Source organism: Labrus mixtus, chromosome 3 (genome assembly GCF_963584025.1).
Source record: "Labrus mixtus chromosome 3, fLabMix1.1, whole genome shotgun sequence".
Taxonomy (NCBI): domain Eukaryota; kingdom Metazoa; phylum Chordata; class Actinopteri; order Labriformes; family Labridae; genus Labrus; species Labrus mixtus.
The window spans coordinates 32,850,283-32,869,986 of NC_083614.1; the positions used below are offsets into that span (position 1 = coordinate 32,850,283).

At 49.1% G+C, this 19,704-nt stretch overlaps 1 protein-coding gene and 1 long non-coding RNA gene across 7 annotated transcripts in view; one reads left to right on the plus strand and one right to left on the minus strand.

Moving 5' to 3' along the window:
- Window positions 1-14,069, plus strand: part of mast2 (microtubule associated serine/threonine kinase 2) — a 168,540-nt gene extending 154,471 nt beyond the window's left edge. For all 6 annotated transcript variants that reach the window (XM_061034950.1, XM_061034951.1, XM_061034953.1 and 3 more), the window contains 14 exons: window positions 1-35; window positions 1,986-2,087; window positions 2,404-2,526; window positions 2,628-2,737; window positions 2,894-3,048; window positions 4,206-4,348; window positions 4,455-4,634; window positions 4,719-4,973; window positions 5,065-5,291; window positions 5,468-5,590; window positions 6,600-6,736; window positions 6,865-7,052; window positions 7,178-7,725; window positions 7,836-14,069. The exon at window positions 1-35 is cut by the window's left edge and continues 131 nt beyond it. In XM_061034950.1, the coding sequence (XP_060890933.1) occupies window positions 1-35; window positions 1,986-2,087; window positions 2,404-2,526; window positions 2,628-2,737; window positions 2,894-3,048; window positions 4,206-4,348; window positions 4,455-4,634; window positions 4,719-4,973; window positions 5,065-5,291; window positions 5,468-5,590; window positions 6,600-6,736; window positions 6,865-7,052; window positions 7,178-7,725; window positions 7,836-9,425 (3,916 nt within the window). In that variant the 3' untranslated portion in view covers window positions 9,426-14,069. The remainder of the gene's footprint in view (window positions 36-1,985; window positions 2,088-2,403; window positions 2,527-2,627; window positions 2,738-2,893; window positions 3,049-4,205; window positions 4,349-4,454; window positions 4,635-4,718; window positions 4,974-5,064; window positions 5,292-5,467; window positions 5,591-6,599; window positions 6,737-6,864; window positions 7,053-7,177; window positions 7,726-7,835) is intronic.
- The window catches only part of LOC132972089 (uncharacterized), a 473,300-nt gene that overhangs the window by 433,705 nt on the left and 19,891 nt on the right, over window positions 1-19,704 (minus strand). The gene's annotated exons all lie outside the window — the stretch shown is intronic.

Below are 19,704 nucleotides of genomic sequence, written 5' to 3' on the forward strand. Positions count from 1 at the left end.
CACGCCGGAGGAACTGTTCGGTCAGGTCATCAGCGGTGAGTAGAAGTGACCACAAGGTTCTGCTTTCTGAGTGTTTGAGGGAACGTTTGACTCTCACGCAGCGTTAAAGAGCGATCGCTGAAACTTTAGAATAAAATCAGACTCTGAGACGAACAAAGGGCCTTCTAGTGTTCCACCCAATGAAATCCATTCAAACTAAACGCTTAAGTGCTGGAAGAGCCCGATCACACAGACGAGTCGCTAGAAAAGTGTCGCCAGCAGAACTGAAGATTTCCTCAAAGCGCTCTCACCGGGCGCTCTTCTCTGCTGCTGTGAGACACATTTGTGGGATGCAATTAAAGATAAAAAAAAAATTCAACTTTTCAGCCCAAGACTCGGAGTTGCAGCGCTCGTCAATGTCACTTTCAGCCAAAGCAGCCAATCAAATAAAGTAGGAGGCTTTACCTCGGCTTTTTATGACATTTTCCCTGCTCCTCCTCGTCTCAGACCAAAGCAACGGCGAGATCTATACGTTTGCTTGAATCTATTTATTCCCCCTTATTTAGGCGTTTTTCAAGCTGTCATTGCTGGGACCGGGTCCAGCCCCCCCACGCCCCCGAGCGGGAAGAGCAGTATAGATGGATGGATGGATATTCAGTATTTACACCTTGGATTATGATGGATAGATTTCGGCAGGAGGTTTTGGAAACACAAGCTGCAGAGCATACTGATATGATTAATTTAAAAAGCTCTGCATTACATAAAATGTATGCAGCATTTTATAGCAGCCATGTTTGGCGGACAGACATATTAAATCTAGCGACTCTGTGGAGTTTTCTGAACTTGCGAGCTGAATACATCAACACCGAAAGAAAGTTTGCTGGCAGAGCTAGATCTATACATATATAAAATTGATGGCGTGCTTAAATATGGATGTTGTGTGCTTCCTGCTCCCTCGTGGGCGCGTTGTTAGTGCGTCTGTATGTTATGTGAATGTTGTGAGCCCGAGGCTTTCCTCTCTCTCGCTCACACACCTGATCAGAACAGGCCGAGATGTTTCTCTGCAGAAACACGGGGCAGCTCAGCCTCGACTTCCAGGGAATCAAATCAATTGAGATGTCTCCTCCGCATTCATTTGTCCTTTGAGTCTCTCTCTCTCTTTGAAGAGAGGGCGAGTCGATGATCATAAACCTGCATTGATCCCCGCTGAGTCCGTCTCTTCATATTGATGCTGTGAGGTCATAAAGAAGTGAAGGCCTCGATGTGTTTCTCTCTGCATCCTGCAGGGCCGACGTTTCCACATCTGAAACTTTGTGTTAAAAAACAGTCTGACAAATTGATGTCGAGCAGGAGCGACTCCTAAAAGACGACTTAAGTTACCGAGAGAATCTTCAAGTTTATGATCAGCTGGGTCTGAGTTTACTCTTTTTTCTCTTTATCTCCTAGTTTATGATTTCTGCATCTTATTTGTGCAGCCATCTGTGATGTTTAATTTTTACAAACTGCGCCAATTTAGAAATCTGAGTATGCAGACATGGCGTTGCAGACATGGCGTTGCAGATATGGTGTCTCCACCTCATTTCCTGCAGCAGAAGAAGAGAGCGACATGTGCTTACCTCTGACTGCTGTCAGCCTGTCACTGCCACCGCTTAGGACGAGGGAGCAATTATATTTCATCCTTTCATCACTGAAAGACAAGCTTTTTATTTCATTAAATTTGGGACACTCTTCCTGTGATCCATCCAAGAAACACCAAGATGAATTAATGGAGGTTACAAAACAAAAGAAGAAGAATGTACTGACTGTGGAGTAAGGATCATGGCCACACTGAAAAACGTTCAGTTCCTCTGCAGTCAGTGCTGCTTGTGTATGTTTAACCATGAGTATATGTATTTATTTATTTTATTTTTACTAGAGAGAGAACGTTGTGGAAGTCGAGGGAAACATGAACTTTTTCAGCTTCCAGGAAGTTTGATCTCTTCTTCTTCTTTGTGTTTGTGTGTCAGATGAGATCATCTGGCCCGAGGAGGAGGAAGCTCTGCCTCAGGAGGCTCAAGATCTGATCTCCAAACTGCTGAGGCAGAATCCTCTGGAGAGACTGGGCACAGGTAACACACACACACACACACACATACACACACACATAAACACACACAGACGGGCGGGTTAGGATGTTGTTCACATAGCGGGAAAGTTTCTTGTGGAAATCTTCAGCTTCTTGTCGTTCTTGTGTGTGAGAGTTTGTTTTGTGTCTGTTGACGCCGACAGGATGCTGAGGTGTTTTTATCCTCGCCTTTTTGTACTCGCTGTTTCCCCCCCCCCCCCCCCCCCCCCCCCCCCTGAGCTGGTCACATCTGATGCTTTGCTTCCAGGTGTGTCTTCTCATCTGTTTCCTCTCTCTCTTTTCATCCTCGCTCTCCACAGGTAGCGCCTTTGAGGTGAAGCAGCACCCGTTCTTCACAGAGCTGGACTGGAACAGCCTGCTGAGGCAGAAGGCCGAGTTCATCCCCCAGCTGGAGTCTGAGGACGACACCAGCTACTTCGACAGTACGACTCTCTCTCCTCCCTCCTCCCTCCTCTCTCTTTATCCTGTACTCACACTGTCGACCTGACCACTGACTGTGTGTGTGTGTGTGTGTGTCTCTCAGCTCGCTCTGATCGGTACCACCACGTAGATTCAGAAGAAGAGGACGACACAAACGACGAGGAACACGTGGAGATCAGACAGTTCTCCTCCTGCTCGCCTCGCTTCAGCAAGGTACCACACACACACACACACACACACACACACACACACACACACACACACACACACACACACACACACACACACACACACACACACACATCTCACACTCGTCCCAATCCACACAACCCGACGGCCCCTCTCTGATGTCTGACATGTTGTGTGCAGGTGTACAGCAGCATGGAGCGTCTGTCTCTGCACGAGGAGAAGAGGACTCCTCCTCCAACCAAACGCAGCCTGAGTGAGGAGGGCGGGGATCGCCTCGACAGCCTGAGCGGACTCAAGTCCAGAGATCGATCGTGGCTGGTCGGATCTCCTGAGATGTGAGGTTTTTTTTTACAGACATAGACGTAGATCTCTTCTTACATTAAAGGGGACACATTATGAAAAATCCTCTTCTACAGTGTTTGTGAACATTTATCTGTGTAACCTGAGAGTCTACTGACCCACAACATGTGAAATAAATCCACCCAGTCCTTTGTTTGTGGTCTGCATAAGTCTTACAACACAGAGAAAAATGCTCTGTTTCAAAGTTGTGATGTCACAGTGGGATTCTGGTAAAAAAAAAAAAAAAAAATCCCCTCCCCTCCCCTGGTATCTCCACCCATGGACTCCACCCCCAGCCTAGAACAAAACTTTTGCGCAGGTCCTCCATTTTTATTCTCGCTACAGAGGAGTGATGTCTACGGGGAAAACTCAGGGGGCGGGGTCTCATTGCATTTAAAGAGACACACACACACCAAAAAGGAGCGTTCTGAGAGAGCTGGTTTATACAGGGTCACAAACCTCCTCTGGTGCTTGATTCATGTTATATTTTGACCAAAGCACAGATGTTTCATTTAGACCACAGGGGGACTGTTTGAAAAGGTGGAGGAGGGGACTGTTTGAAAAGGTGGAGGAGGGGACTGTTTGAAAAGGTGGAGGAGGGGACTGTTTGAAAAGGTGGAGGAGGGGACTGTTTGAAAAGGTAGAGGAGGGGGACTGTTTGAAAAGGTGGATGAGGGGACTGTTAGAAAAGGTGGATGAGGGGACTGTTTGAAAAGGTGGATGAGGGGACTGTTAGAAAAGGTGGAGGGGGGGACTGTTTGAAAAGGTGGATGAGGGGACTGTTTGAAAAGGTGGAGGAGGGGACTGTTAGAAAAGGTGGATGAGGGGGATGATATGTCCTCTTTAAAAATGTGTTTTGGATTAGTTTAGTCCTAAAGTACAGCTGTGAGGATTTTATAAAAGGATGAATAGAGGTGGAGTTTGGTTCCTCTTCTTGTTTTTAAGGTTTTTTCTTGGAGTAAGGTCGGTTTGAATCCCTGAGGGAGTCAGCCAGTCAGTTTACTGAACTCATCTTTGCTGGTTTTTTGATGACTTTCAGTTTAAAACACTTCGACTGAAACTTTCTTTGAGGTGTTATTTTATACTTTCGAGCATCAGAAATTAGAAACGTCTTTATGGGATGTTTACATGTTCTCTATCTCCTCCTCTGCAGCCTACGGAAGCGTCTGTCCGTCTCGGAGTCGTCCCACACAGAGAGCGACTCCAGCCCGCCGCTGACCGTCCGCAGACGCTGCTGTTCAGCCATCATCGAGATGCCGCGCTTCGCCATCTCCTCGGAGGAAGAAGGAGGCCAAGGTGAAACACGGGAAACAAACATTAGACTTCTAAAAGTTGAAGATAATAAATGTTTAAAAGGTTTTGAACCCTGTTTTCTGATCCGTCGGTCACGTCGGTCTCTCAGGTGCAGCAGGAAGTCGTAAGAGCCCCAGCCTGTTGGGGCTGTCTGCAGTGAGGGGCCCTCGCTGTGACGAGCTGCCCCTCGCCATCCCAGAGCTCCCTGTGGAGAGAGAGCTGAAACTGGACGAGTCGCCGACCACGCCGGGCTCCACCTGCAGCCGGCTGAGCAACGCCACGCTCACCCGTCAGTACAAACATCCAAATCACGTCTTCAACTTCTCTGTGTCTGAAATTAAAAAAACATCTCTAACTTCCTGTTTTACTGCAGCGGGGAGTTCAGGAGATGTTTGTGACCGCGGCGGCATCCGAGGAAACGGCGGCAACGGTATCGCCGCTAAAGCTTCAGGAGACAGCGAGTCTCCGTCGACTCCGAGGGCGATCAGCGACCTGGCCATCCGCAGAGCTCGCCATCGTCTGCTCTCCGGGGACGCGGACAAACACGCGCCGACGACGAGCTCCAGACCGCTCAACAAGGTCATCAAGTCGGCGTCTGCGACCACGCTGTCTCTGATGATCCCTTCAGGTCAGTGTGTGTGTTGCGTTCGGACCTCATCAGAAAAAAACAGAAAAAAGAGTTTCTGCTAATACTCACGGTTCTGTGTTTTTTTTCTCAGATCACCACGGAGCCTCCCCATTGGCCAGCCCGATGTCCCCGCACTCGCTGTCCTCCAATCCCTCGTCCCGGGACTCCTCCCCGAGCAGAGACCTGTCCCCGGCCGTGACCTGCTCCAAGCCCGCCATCATCATCCACCGAGCGGGTAAAAAGTACGGCTTCACCCTGAGGGCCATCAGAGTGTACATGGGAGACTCTGACATCTACACCGTGCACCACATGGTCTGGGTGAGTCCGACAGAGAGGAGGGATCTCTAATGTAGAACCAGTGGAGCGTAGAGGGAGAGCTTCTTGTTGTTGACAGAAGATGGCAGTAAACAACAACACAACAGGCTGAGTGCAAAGGGTCATAAACACACCTAACACCCCCTTTCTCCCTCCTCTTTTTCCTCGTTCTCCTTCAGCACGTGGAGGAGGGCGGTCCGGCCCACGATGCGGGGCTGAGGGAGGGGGACCTGATCACCCACGTCAACGGAGAGGCGGTTCACGGTCTGGTTCACACCGAGGTGGTGGAGCTCATTCTGAAGGTGCAGACACAAACTTTAAGTCACAATGCTTTTGTTTTCTGTAACCTCTTCTTAGAACCAGACAAGGTTTATTAAAATCATGTGATTATTGAGGTGACTTTTGAGCTCTAGATCAGTGCTTCCCAAAGTGTGGGCCGCGGCCCCCTGGTGGGCCGTGTGGGTACTGCAGGTGGGCCGCGTAAAGCCCTCCACCAAGTATAAAAAAAAATATCACAATAATGATAATTTTGAGTCAACCCTTTAAGTGGTTAGTAAGGCGTGTCATGACTATTCATGGACATAATGTTTAGTAAACTTTTGTTGCCATAATGTCATGTTGTCATGTCCAATATTTTACCCTTACTGAAAGTTTAAGCTGTAGTCATAATTTTTATTTTATAACGGGCCCGGCGTACTTTTGTATTTCAAAGTGGGCTGCGGCAGTCTTAAGTTTGGGAAAGGCTGCTCTAGATGACTAATAGATATAAATGCTCAAGCTGTTTCTGCATTTATCAGCACCAGACAGAAGTATGTCCACTAAGAGTTCTTCTTTTTATCACTGATGAACTCTGACTGTTACTCTGAGCGTCTGTTTTTCATCAGAGCAGTCTTTCTACCTCACAGAGATCAGAGAGTTTCTAGTCCATCGCTTCATTTCTTGTGTGGCGCAAACATTGTGTTGGATCTGAACGAACCAAAGTCCTACTTTAACACAAACAAACCATCGTATTGAGGCAGATACAGACCAGCAAAGTCAGTGTTCTGTGAGGTAAAATGACTGATTTTGTCTGGTGGTTTTAAAGACATTGATCGACAAATACCTTCCTTCAGTTTAAAATAGTAAAACTTCTGCACAAGTGAAACGGATCGTCCCAGTTTACACCGAGTGTGTTCACATGGACTTGAGTGTCCTGGTTCTGAGTCTAAAAAAACTCAGATCAGAACCAGGATACTCACATTCATATATCATGTATACCCGAGTGAAGTGAAACAGAAAATCATCTTTTGTTTTCCGTCTGTCGTCCGTCAGAGCGGTGCCAAAGTGTCCATCTCTGCCACCCCGTTTGAAAACACGTCCATCAAGGTCGGCCCCGCCCGAAAGACGACCCACAAATCCAAGATGGCGAGACGCAACAAGAAGACCAAGAACAAGGAGGGACAGGAAAGGTGAGAGTCACACGTGTTATCATCAGGTGTTTCAGACCAAACATCTACGGGAACTACACGCCATCGCCATGGTGACGGCTGATGTGAACCTGACAGTGAGCGTTTGTTTGTTGTGTTTCCTCCGACAGTAAGAAGAGGACGTCTCTGTTCAGGAAGATCACCAAGCAGGCGTCTCTCCTCCACACCAGCCGCAGTCTCTCCTCTCTGAATCGCTCTCTCTCCTCCGGGGAGAGTGGCCCCGGATCGCCCACGCACAACCTGTCGCCGCGCAGCCCGACTCAGGGCTACAGGTCTACGCCAGACTCCGCCCACTCAGGTGACTGACACACCTCACCTGCACTGAAATAATTCACTTAATTCCTTGAATGTGATGCCACAAAAGAGGAAACACTAAAATATCAGTAAATCAAACTAAATGAATTTCTGTTCCTCTTGTCTCAGTCGGTGGAAACTCGTCTCAGAGCAGCTCTCCCAGCTCCAGCGTCCCAAACTCCCCCGCCTCCTCGGGTCACATCCGGCCCAGCTCCCTGCACGGCCTCGCCCCGAAGCTGCAGCGTCAGTACCGCTCGCCCCGACGCAAGTCAGCGGGCAACATTCCCCTCTCCCCGCTGGCCCGCACGCCCTCGCCCACCCCTCAGAGCAGCTCGCCTCAGCGCTCGCCCTCCCCCTTATCCGGCCACGCCCTGGGACAGTCTGCGGCGGGTCAGTCGTTCCCCGTCAAGCTGCACTCCTCCCCTCCCCTGGCGAGGCAGATTTCTCGGCCCAAGAGCGCAGAGCCTCCGCGCTCTCCGCTCCTCAAGAGGGTGCAGTCGGCTGAGAAGCTGGCCTCCTCGCTCTCTAACCCCCCCTCCTCGCCCTCGGGGGTGGCGTCGGCGGGGGACAAGAAACTGGCGGTGGGAGCGGCCGTGGGGAGTCGGAAACACAGCCTGGACATCTCGCACTCAGATTTTAAAAAGGAGATCCTGCAGAGGGAGCCCAGCCTGCAGAGCCTTCAGGTAGGAGTCACCGCCCCCCCACCTCCCCCCCGCTCTGACATCATTATCTACGCTGAAAATATTTTTAATTTCTTAACACATATTCTGTCTTCTTCCTCCCCGACCTTCAGGAGTCAGCGAGCGAGGGTCTTCTGTCCTCGGGGGGACGCGGCGTGGAGAAGGGCAGCTTGCACAAACACTCGTCTTCATCCAGGAAGTTGGGGCGTCAGGAGGGGGACGGCGGCCTCGGCTCAGTGCCGGGCTCTCTGGGTCTGACCCCCGGGAAGAGCAAGCTGAAGGACAAGCTGTCGGCCATCAGGCAGGACCGAGCCGAGCGGAGGGAGTCGCTGCAGAAACAAGACGCCATCCACGAGGTGGACTCATCCGAGGACGAGACGGACGAGGGCTCGGAGGACAGCCAGGACGGACGCAGGGGGACCACCTTCACCCCTCCTCCCCCTCTGCTGCGGCCCACCACTGTGAGAACGGGTCCTGGAGGCACCCTCCCCTCACTCTGCCTCTCCCCCTGCACCCCCCACGCCACGTTCACCCACACAGGACCCTCCTCCATAGGCAGGCCCACTCCCTCACACACCCTCCCCTCCGTGACAGAGGCCAAGCCCACTCAGAGCGCCCCATTACCCGGACTAAAAGAGACAAGGTCCACTTCTGAGGACAGTTCAAAACCAGAGAGGAACGTTTTTGAGCCGAGCGGGACCACAAAGCCCACTCAGGGTCCCCTCCCCTTCTCCACCCCGGGCAGTGCTTTCATCTCAGTCAGCAAGGACACTTTCCTCAAGCCGAGTCCTCCACAAGACTCCAAAAGTCTGAGGGGGAAGACAGCGCCTTCAGAGCCCAGGACGGAGGACCGACCCCCGGAGAGAACCACGGCCCCCTCTACCACCATCACTACAACAATGACAACCACGACGAGCACAGCAGACTCCAGAACCACCACCTGCACAGCAGACTCCAGAACCACCACCTGCACCACAGACTCCAGAACCACCACCTGCACCACAGACTGCAGAACGCCCGACGGCCAGGAGACGCCCCGTGCCTCCTGCTCCTCCCCCAGCATCCCCAAAGAGAAGAAGGAGGCCGACAACCGGAGGCTGTGCGCCGCTGCAGCTGCGAGTCTGAACGCGTCGCCGTCGTCTTCTACTACTTCCGGCTGCAGCTCCACGTCCAGCTCCCCGGTGCCAGCCCCTGAAAGCAGCGTGGACAAGGTTGTTTCCCAGCTCGCGACGGTGGCTAAGAGCGTTCTGGGTCCAGTGAAACTCATCACGGCTGCAGAGAAGAGCCAGACGGAGCAGAAACAATGCAAAGGAGGCGCGGAGGAAGTCCAAACATCCATTCCTGTTTCATTTCCCAAACAGACCCCTCAGCTGCCTCGGCTCTCAGAGTGCACAACCAAACAGAAAGCTGAGCAGGTGTCCTCTTCTACCACCGTGCAGAAGTCTGTCAAACCCACAACCCCGCTTTCATCCTGCAAGGACGCCCCAGAGCCGCGTTCTGCATCAGGGTCTAAGCCTGTACCTGCAGCAGCGGCTCAGCCCGCCCTCAACACAACCCCGAGCTCCTCTGCAGCATCTGAGCCACAACGCAAGAGGCCAGTACCCCAGACCACAACTGCCACCATCACCACTACCACCACCGCCACCGCTGTGTCCGCCTCCTCACAACAAGACAAAGCATCCAGCAAGAAGACGTAGCAGCAAAAACAGACTCAAAGAAACCAGAACAAAAAATGTACAAAAAAAACTCACACAAACTGCATGTCTGCAAGACGACATCCACGGCACTAAGCAGAGAGTTTGACTGAGAAAAAGCAGAAGATAGCAGAGGCAGATGTGGTCGTCCATTCCAGCTGTTCTGTGCTCTTAATGTTCATGTGAGTTCTTTGGTGTCCTGACTCTTTGGTTTTCCTGCTTTCAGATGAAAAAGGAAGAGTTTGCCTTCTTTTTTCCATCTTTCTGCAAAATGTGTACGGGGGCTAGAGATAAAAATGTGAGTGGTCCATGCAGGAATGATTTTAAAACACGTCACACACACACACACACACACACACACCTCTCTCTCTCTCTCTCTCTCTCTCGCTCTTGATCTTCTTGTGTTGCCTCGTTACTTTTCACCACGATGTGTGGCAGACAGATCAGGACGTGCCTTACTGAACACACACACACACACACACACACACACACACACACACACACACACACACACACACACACGCTCCTTCCCTCTCGCCTTTCCTAACAACTTCTCCTCAGCGATGAAACAAAAAAGAGAAAGGTTGTTAAAGTGCAGGGAGTGTTGAGCAGTCTGTGTACATGCATCACAGTGTTTTTAATAGAACTAAACCTGCACCCAGCTGTAGTCAGATATCATGAACCAGTCCTGCAGCTGGACACAATGGAGTCGTATTCCCTGCAGGCCGAGCTTTAGTGATTCAAAGAGTCCTGAGCTTTACTCTAAATCCAAACATCTGGATGACTCTCCTTCATTCTTGTCCAGCTGTGATGACGAGTTAGATATTCCTCTTTATTCTACTGCAGCTTGTACTCCAAGCCTTTTTGAATGCCTTTTCTAAGGCGTTCATTTCAACCACCTGCCACAGATTTGACTGAAGCATTCTCATATTTTTCATGCCAAATTCACAGACATAAGTATTCCTTCCACTCCAGCTTCTTAAAATGTCTTAAAATCAGATTGATTATAAAAATGAGAACGTCTCGTTTCAAGATGTTTGTGTTGAGAAATTAGACACACTAGTTTCTGCAGTGCACACACACACACATTGAGCTGCAGAATGCGTACTGAGCATGCTCAGACTGACCTCAATGTGTTGGACCTCCACCTCTTTCTTTCTGGCCCCCCGTCAGCCGCTGAAGGCTACTCTCATTTTTATTTCTTGGACCAACTTGCTGTGTTGTGTTGCCTCTAATCCTGTAAACTTCACCGACTTGACTTTGTTTCATGTGTGTGTGTGTGTGTGTGTGTGTGTGTGTGTGTGTGTGTGTGTGTTTGTATGTGTGAGTGAGCGAGCGTTCATTTGTGCATGGTTATCTGTGTATATATATAAGAGTATTTAAAGTTCTGTTGTGCATCTGTTTTATACCTTGAGTGTGTTTGTGTGTGTGTGTATTTTAGGATTAACGGGACGTGTGTGTGTGTGTGTGTGTGTGTGTGTGTGTGTGTGTGTGTGTGTGTGTGTGTGTGTGTGTGTGTGTGTGTGTGTGTGTGTGTGTGTGTGTGTGTGTGTGTGTGTGTGTGTGTGTGTGTGTGTGTGTGTGTGTGTGTGTGTGTGTGTGTGTGTCGGGCGTCGAGCTTTGCACAAACACACAAAAAAAATCACTGAGAGGAAAAGTGGATGTTTGACCTCTGACTGTCCCGTGTTGGGGGTCAGACTCAGTTCTGTCGGGCTCTTAAAGGGGGAGTCCAGCGTGTTCAAACCTGGGCTGTGATTTAGAGATTCATCATCAGAAAAACTAACCAATCAGAGGAGATGTAACGACGGTTTCTCTCGATGGAGTCTGGTGTCTTTGAAGGGAGCGTTTTAAACATCTGTGACTCTCAAACACAGAGGTGTGTCTCTGTGGTCGTTCAGACTCCTCCTCCTCCTGGAGCGTCAGGTCAGGACTCCAGTTCTTCACAGAGTAACGACAGCAGAGCCCTGATTGGATGATCTGTTTTTCCTTGATATATTTGTTCCTTCCTGATCACATCCCAGATTCTCTCCGTCTACTTATTGTTTTATGTTTTTTTTTGTTTTTTTTGCTTCATTTAAAGAAAAAATCACAATCTGAGACGCACAGTGATCCCGGCCCGGGTCAGAGCGCTCTGATCTCAGCTTAAGGTTACACCCACTGTGGTGATCTCTCTCTCTTATGTTTACATGTTGTTGTTGTTTTTATTTGTGTTTTTGTTTTTGTGAATGGAACTCGTTGCCTGTAGCAATCAATCCTCCTCTGACAGGCGGGAAAGAAGTGACGCCACGCTCACAACGTGGACGATTCAGCGCACACAAAAACGTCAGAGTCATCTCACTCGTGTGCTCGTGCAGGTGTAGGCATCAGCTGTCCAATCAGATGACGGCGAGGCTTCTACCTGTGATGGCGTTCAGTTTGCACAGAAGAGATTTTAAACCTGTCGCCTCGTGGTGTCGTATCCGCTGGAAGATGAGACGACTGACATGTTTCTGTCGCGCTGCTCGACCACTAAAGAGGTGAAGGAGGCGCGGGAGAAGTGATGAGAGGAAACCAGGTCGTATGTCACGAGCGATGGAGACGATAAAAAGGTGCAAAGACAAAGTTTAATAACGCACAGAGTCATGCAAAGACAGATTGAATTATTTTCAACTTTTCAAAGAAATGTTTTTTAGCACAGAGATCCTCGTGGCGTCCTGATGAAGCCGGTCAGACCAAACCCCATTCAAAAAACAACTCTCACAGGTACACCTGACGATTCACATCCACACCTTTTACAAATCTGCAAAGTGATGACGTCATTTCAGCATCCTTTAAAGCGTTCATGTGAAATAAGTCACAGCGACCTTAAATATCTGTGAAGAAGAGACGCTGATACTCAGGCTCAGTCGAACCTTAAAGTAGAACTCAAAAAGATTGGATTAAAGTGTGACACGATCAGCTCAATTCAATCTTTCTTGCAGATTTTATATCTCTGATTTATCTTCTCTGATAAGTTAGAAAAGTCACAGTAAGCGAGGCTCCATTTTTCAAAGTTGGAAGGGGAACCTTCTCAACACTTATTTTTTAAGAGGATTAAATGTTTTCTGAATCATAGCTCTCGATAAAAATATCACCTACTTGTTCCTCAGACGCTCTTCTTCTCTAGAGTCAGTGTGAGCGCTGATCTGATCTTTCATCTCCTGCAGGCGGCATCACGCTTTATTTTACCTTCTTATTAAGCCCCCGCTGTGTGTGTGTGTGTGTGTGTGTGTGTGTGTGTGTGTGTGTGTGTGTGTGTGTGTGTGTGTGTGTGTGTGTGTGTGTGTGTGTGTGTGTGTGTGTGTGTGTGTGTGTGTGTGTGTGTGTGTGTGTGTGTGTGTGTGTGTGTGTGTGTGTGTGTGTGTGTGTGTGTGTGTGTGTGTGTGTGTGTGTGTGTGTGTGTGTGTGTGTGTGTGTGTGTGTGTGTGTGTGTGTGTGTGTGTGTGTGTGTGTGTGTGTGTGTGTGTGTGTTCTCCATCTGCTCTCAGCTGGTGGTCTTATTAGAGCTACATGGACAGATGCCTCTCTCTCTCACACACTCATACATATAGATCAATAAGATGCAGTCTAATGAACTCTCCACTGCAGGTATACACACACACACACACACACACACACACACTGTACTCTCCTGTGTGTACAGATGATGCTCTGGCCATCTGCTGGAGAGTGAAGAAAGTGTCAGTTTCCCTCACCGTGTCATTAATCTTTAAGCCCTGAGCCTGTTGACCACACACACACACACACACACACACACACACACACACACACACACACGGGGGCAGGTCAGCCAACACATTCACTACCCAGAATCCCTCTGGCTCCTCCGGTCATGTTCAGCAGTTTCGCTCTGTTTGTCGGTTACTCCAAACCGCCAGCCTGTGTTTACCCATCATGCACCTCTGCTGCTGCACAAACCACACACACACACACACACACACACACACACACACACACACGTCTGCAGAGAATCTATAAACCAACAACAACAAATCAAATGAAGACTTTTATCGGTCTTTATTTATGTTCTTTAGAGCGTCTGTGAATAAATCCAAATTTGAGCTTTAACAATCTGTCCTTGCTTTGTCTCCGTTCAGCACGCTTTCTCAATTTCCAAGCTGAGTCGTTCTCGGAGCATTTAAAGAATAATCTGTCCACCAGAGACGACGCTTCTGTCCCCCGTTTGCCAACAGATAGGATTCAAACATGGGATGTGATTTTGTCCTTAACGAGCTTCCGTACACTCTGACTCTGATGATCTGAGGAGTATGACGAGGTACGAGCTGAAGCCTTATAACACACACACACACACACACACACACACACACACACACACACACACACACACACACACACACACACACACACACAGGACGCCCCGTGTCTTCGTCCTGTCCCCGCGTTTGATCAGGCCGTTAATCGACTTTAAAGGACTGGACTTTGGCAGATGTGGGCGGAGTCTCCCCGCTGTGTGTTTGTCTTTAAAGAGTGATGAAGAGGAGGTAAAGAGAGAGAGAGGAAATCATTGCTCGAGTGAAACCAGTGCAATATCTTTTTATTTTTTATCGTGGTAAAAGCATGTTGTTGTCAATCTTACCTTACAACAATAATAAAGTTTTTTTTTATGTACGCCTCGCTGTCTGCTGCGTCCTCATTGTGTTTTATGATGTTTTGATCCGTCATCACCTTCATGTCGCACGCCAGGCTTTTTACATTAAGGGCGCGTGTGTTGTTTGTTTTTTTGGAGACGTTTTTCTGCTGCTGAACTCACATAAAGTCAAACACTAAATGATGAATGGACTCTGGATTGAAGCGTGCCTCAGGCGGCGGCGGCTGCTCTGCAAAAACATGTCTGTTAAAAAATCCTTCCTTTCAGACTCCGAGCCACTGAAGCGCTCTGAAGACCCGTTTCCACCAAGCGGTCTGGTTCAGTTCGGTTCTGTACGGTACGGTTCCCATTTATTGGCGTTTCCACCTTCAAAAGTTGGGAATGGTACCGGTGCGGTTCAGTACAGTTTGGTACAGTTTGTTTCTACAGCCATTCATACCCTTATTTGGTAAACAGTGTAATCCAGATGGAGATAGCTGCGTCAGCTATGTAACAGTGTGACATCATAACAGCCCAACACAGTGTAGCCCGCTATTAATGAAGTTCAACGTTCAAGAAGAAGAATAGGGACACAGTAAACAAAAGGGACCCTTTAGGATCGGATCGGTACCCGTGGCTCTCTCGATTTGTTGCACTTCCTTATTTGGTCGTCTTCCTCTAAACTCCACCTGAGCCGATCACAGATCTCACTGAGCCTCACCTGGTCCTGATGGAGGATCGTCTTCAGCCTGAGGTAAGCTCCTCTGTCTCTGAGTTTTTAAAAACAATGATGTGGTTCAGTTATATTTCTCCACATCATCTGAGGGTTACCAAAGTGAGTCTGACATGAAACAGAAACTTTATGCAGCAGCTGTGTGTAAATGTTCAGGTGGAAGAGAAACACCATTTTCTACTAATTATGAACTGTGCGTTTATTATTCCATACAGACTTTAAAGGTGACATATTCTCCTCCTCTTCTTCAGTGTAAATAAGTCTCAGAGCTCCTCTTCAACATGTGTGTGAAGTTTCTTGTTCTAAATCCACTCTGATCCTGTATTTGATCATGTCTATAAACCCCTCTATTTCAGCCCTGCTCAGAACAGGCTGTTTCTGTGTCTGTACCTTTAAATATGTAAATGAGCTGTGTCTGACCACACCCCCTCTCTGGAAGGGTTTGGGTGTACTCGGTCTTTCTCACTCCATGTCCTATTGTTTACGGTGAGAAGGCAGACTCAGAGGGCAGAACAAACACCTAGCTGTGGGAGTGTCACCCACCTGGGGGAGGGGCTACTGCCCTTTGTGATGTCATGAAGGGAAAATCTCCAAACGGCCTGTTTGAGCACACATTTTCTGAAAAGTGGAGCTTTTCAGAAAATGTGTGCTCTTTCTCACTTTTCTCATGATTGGAGGGTTTGTAAACAGACTAGAGACACATGTTAGAGTTAGAGGAACATGGAGAAGAGGATTTTACATAATGTGACCTTTAAAACTGGTAGTTCCAGTATGATGTACTGTATGTGTTTGCATTCTCTTGGAGAAGACGGGCAGCTTCTTAGAAAATCAGCCGCTCAGGACTGATTTCACTGAAGATGCAGACCTGTTGTTTTTTTTTTGTTTTGCAGTGTATGAAGCTTTTAGTTCTCAGAAGGGAGCAGGAGCGTTTTCCTCTCAAACTGCTCTCTTTGGATCGTCTAATAGAAGTGATGTTAAACTCCCCCTCCTCTCTTTGTTCATGCCTGAGTGTTTGATTCTCCGTCGTTTGTTCTCATCACGTCCTGCCGTCCTCCTGGACTCCGAGGCCGAGCAGAAAAGTGGCAGTAAATTATCTGTAAACTCGTTTCCTCGGCACTTCTGCATCTGATCAGTAAAGTGGCTTCATCCACTCTGTTTGTTTTTTAGACTTTCATCTGCAGCGAGCTCCCTAATGGAGCTCCAAATGGGCCGTTCAGCCGCTGGACGTGTGTCCGCTGTCTGTCCGCGTCTCAGCGGGAGATCTCTGGCGTCTTAATGGTCTTGAGAGACGGCTTCAGCGGGGCTCACAGCACATTTAGTGTGTGGGGGGGGTAATGGTTAATCTGTGCAGCGCCGCAGGGCTGCTGCCGTGCTTCCATGAACAAATGACGATCAAATGGAGCTCCATTTAGCTTTCCTCGCCGCTTCCTGCTAAAACACCTCACTCTCTCGCCGATGGACTGCTGAGGTCAGGGGCCACGCCGCCTGATTTAAACACCATCTACCGCTGCATTCTGGGATAATTGGGTCCCCCCTCCCTCCCGCCTCCCCGCCTCACCCTCCCTCCATCCCTTCCATCCATCCAAACGTCCGCTGGGAGCTGTCACAGCGAGGAGGAGAGCGAAGGGCCTCCCTCAGTCTTTACAGGAGGTCTACAGGGGATGGAGGCGCTCTGACAGCAGGCGAGCAGCCGTTCACACACACGTACGCACACACACACGCACGCACGCACGCACACACACACACACACACACACACACACACACACACACACAGTGACAGGCAGGCAGAGCAGGGTGATGAATTGCCGACTTCACCTCGCTCTGACACGGCTCTACATGACCGGGCAAATTCATTCCAGGCTGCCGGGGAGAGAGGGAATGAGTGAGTGAGGAAAGGAGGGGAGGAGGGGAGGAGAGACGGAGGAAGAAGTGAGGAAAGGAGAATGGCGTGTGAGGGGAGGCGGGGGGGAACAAGACCCAAATATATTGACTTCCTGTGCGATCAGTCAAACCTGAGGAGTGGAGCCGTCTTAAATCTTTGAAACAGTTCGGCCTGACATCAGGAGGACGACGATCTCTGAGGCGTCGGCGGGGAGCGAGGACTCTCACGTCGTACACGGCCGTCTCATTGGACGATAAGGAAGTAATGCTCGAGGAAATGTATCGGCCTGTTTGAACCGTGTCAGTAAACACGATTTTTATAAATGAATACATTCTGATATGAAGCTTCTCCCTCTACCTGCTGCACACCTGAGTGCAATCTGTGCTCAGGGAGGAGGGGGGGAGGAGAGAGGAGGAGAGAAGAGGAGAGAGGAAGAGGACAGGGGAGGAGAGAGGAGGTGGAGGAGAGAGAGGAAGAGGAGGGGGGGAGGAGGAGGAGAGAAGAAGAGGAGAGAGGAGGAGGAGAGGGAGAGGAAGAAGAGAGAGGAAGAGGAGAGAGGAGGAGGGGGAGAGGAAGAAGAGAGAGGAAGAGGAGAGAGGAGGAGGGGGAGAGGAAGAAGAGAGAGGAAGAGGAGAAGGGGGAGGAGGAGGGGGGAGAGGAAGAGGAGGAGAGATGAAGAGGAGGAGGAGAGAGGAAGAGGAGAGAGGAGGAGGAGGACAGGAAGAGGAGAGAGAGAGGAAGAAGAGAGGAGAAGGAGAGATGAAGAGGAGAGAGGAGGAGGAGAGATGAAGAGAGAGATGAAGAGGAGGAGGAAGAGGAGGAGGAGAGAGGAGGAGGAGAGATGATGAGAGAGAGGAAGAGGAGGAGGAGAGAGGAGGAGGAGAGAGGAGGAGGAGAGGAGAGAGGAGGAGCCAGGTAGAAGAGATTTGTGTTCATGTCCTCTGAGAAGCGACGTGGTGAGGAGCTGTTTGTCCACATTGTTTCTTATTGGCGTTCAGGCTCGAGGTCACCAGTCGTGTTATTAACGTTCTTTTGGTTTGTCGTCTTTTCTTCTTCTGTAGTTTTAGGGGGAGGATGAGCGACGGGCCGGGTCTCCAGCTCCTCTTGATTCTCTGGTTTATTTTTTTATTTTGATTATTTTTCAAACGTAATAAAAGATCAGGGTTGAACTTTAAATCTGTGTGTCGTCCTTTTATGTTTTCTGTCTCCATGTTTTGGTTTAGGAGGCCGTAACATCAGGGTTCATTATTCAGTTGATGTTCAGACTTATTAAAAAAAAACCTTTTTAGAGTGAGCAGCTTCACCGTGCCGTCAGTTTGTTGATGGACTTTAATCTTCTCTTACACTGAGGTCGACCATCTTTCACCTTTTTGTGTTGTTTCTGTATTAAAACACAAACACCTGATTTCTTCTCTCTGTGTGTGTGTGTGTGTGTGTGTGTGTGTGTGTGTGTGTGTGTGTGTGTGTGTGTGTGTGTGTGTGTGTGTGTGTGTGTGTGTGTGTGTGTGTGTGTGTGTGTGTGTGTGTGTGTGTGTGTGTGTGTGTGTGTGTGTGTGTGTGTGTGTGTGTGTGTGTGTGTGTGTGTGTGTGGCCTTAAAGTCAATCATCTGAAAACTTTTAGAGAAACAAAGTTTTGTCGTTTTCAGCGTGCATATTGTTCAACCTTGACATCTGGAGAAAGTTGATCTCTCTCTCACTTTTCTTGCTTCAGATTTTAGTATCGGTACCCGGTGAAGGATACTTCACCGGGTACCGCCAGCGTCTGCAAACCCAGAGAGGATAAACAAAACATGATGGACTCGACTCACCGTACCTCCGTCCTTAAAAGTCTCCATGTTCCTGAAAAACCTTCTGCAGGAAGAAACCACCCGAGGCAGAAGCTCAGGAGCAGGGACCGTGAATGTGTGTGTGTGTGTGTGTTTGATTGATTTTCATGTTTTCCTCCTCAGCCTGAAGTTCATGCTCAGTGTGTGTGTTTACGCTCTCTTCCCGCTCAGACCCGTTAAAGTTCTGAACCGGCCCGCTGGGAGACGTGGAGACACGATCAGACGGAGGGAACGAGCTTGTTTTGCTCTGATGTTTTTCTGAAAGTTGACATTTTGAAGGTACAAGCTCGTCATCGAGCAGAAAGTCGATGTTGAAGTCGGTGCTGAAGCTGTGGTGTCGGGCTGCCTGAAGAAAGGGGTAAAGAGGTATACCCCCCCCCCCCCCCCCCCCCCAAATGTTTTCTTTAAAGGTCTGTCTACAAACAAATGATGAGAAAAGTCCATCCTCTCCGTCTTCTCCCTGCTCCACTTTTTTGCTCAAACAGGCCGTTTGGAGATGTTCCCTTCATGATATCACAAAGGGCAGTAGCCCCTCCCCCAGGTGGGTGACACTCCCACAGCTAGGTGTTTAAAGTTACACCTTTTTGTTTTTACCTCAAAGTCCCCATCACTGTTAATGAGCGGCGTGTAAATCTGGCTCCTGATTGGTTCACAGCCTGGCAGAGAGAGATTACTTATCCCATTACTCCCAGTTTTTCTAATTGGTCTCTGTAGGAAGCAGGTGCCAGGTACTTAATGAGGCCTGTTGTGGCTGATGTATGAGGACTGTAAGGCGCGTCCCGCCGCAGCGTGATGATGGTACCTGTGAGACTAATAGCACATGAAATATCTGCCAGCGAGGGGACCGACGGAGACGGATCGGTGTGGAGGCAGAGCGGACGTTTCTGAGAGAGAGAGAGAGAGATGGGCGGTCCAAAGAGACGTTTGATTTCTTTGAAGAGGGATGCAGGAAAGTCAAGAACAGAAGTACGACTCAGTTTTGCATCAGCAGAGTTTTAGTGTTTGCAGGAGAATAAACATGGTAACCATGGGAACAAGGTTGTTGACGGACGGATCCTGCAAAGGGACAAACTATTGAGTTTTGCTTTATTGGAGGGAGCCGTTAGAGAAACAGGTCCAGAGACTGAATTTCACTTCACTCTTGATTTGAACACACGGACGCTTCTCAAGTTGCTAATCGGACGGTAAAGTTTGAAACCTTCAAAATAAAACACAAAAAAAATTTTTTTATTG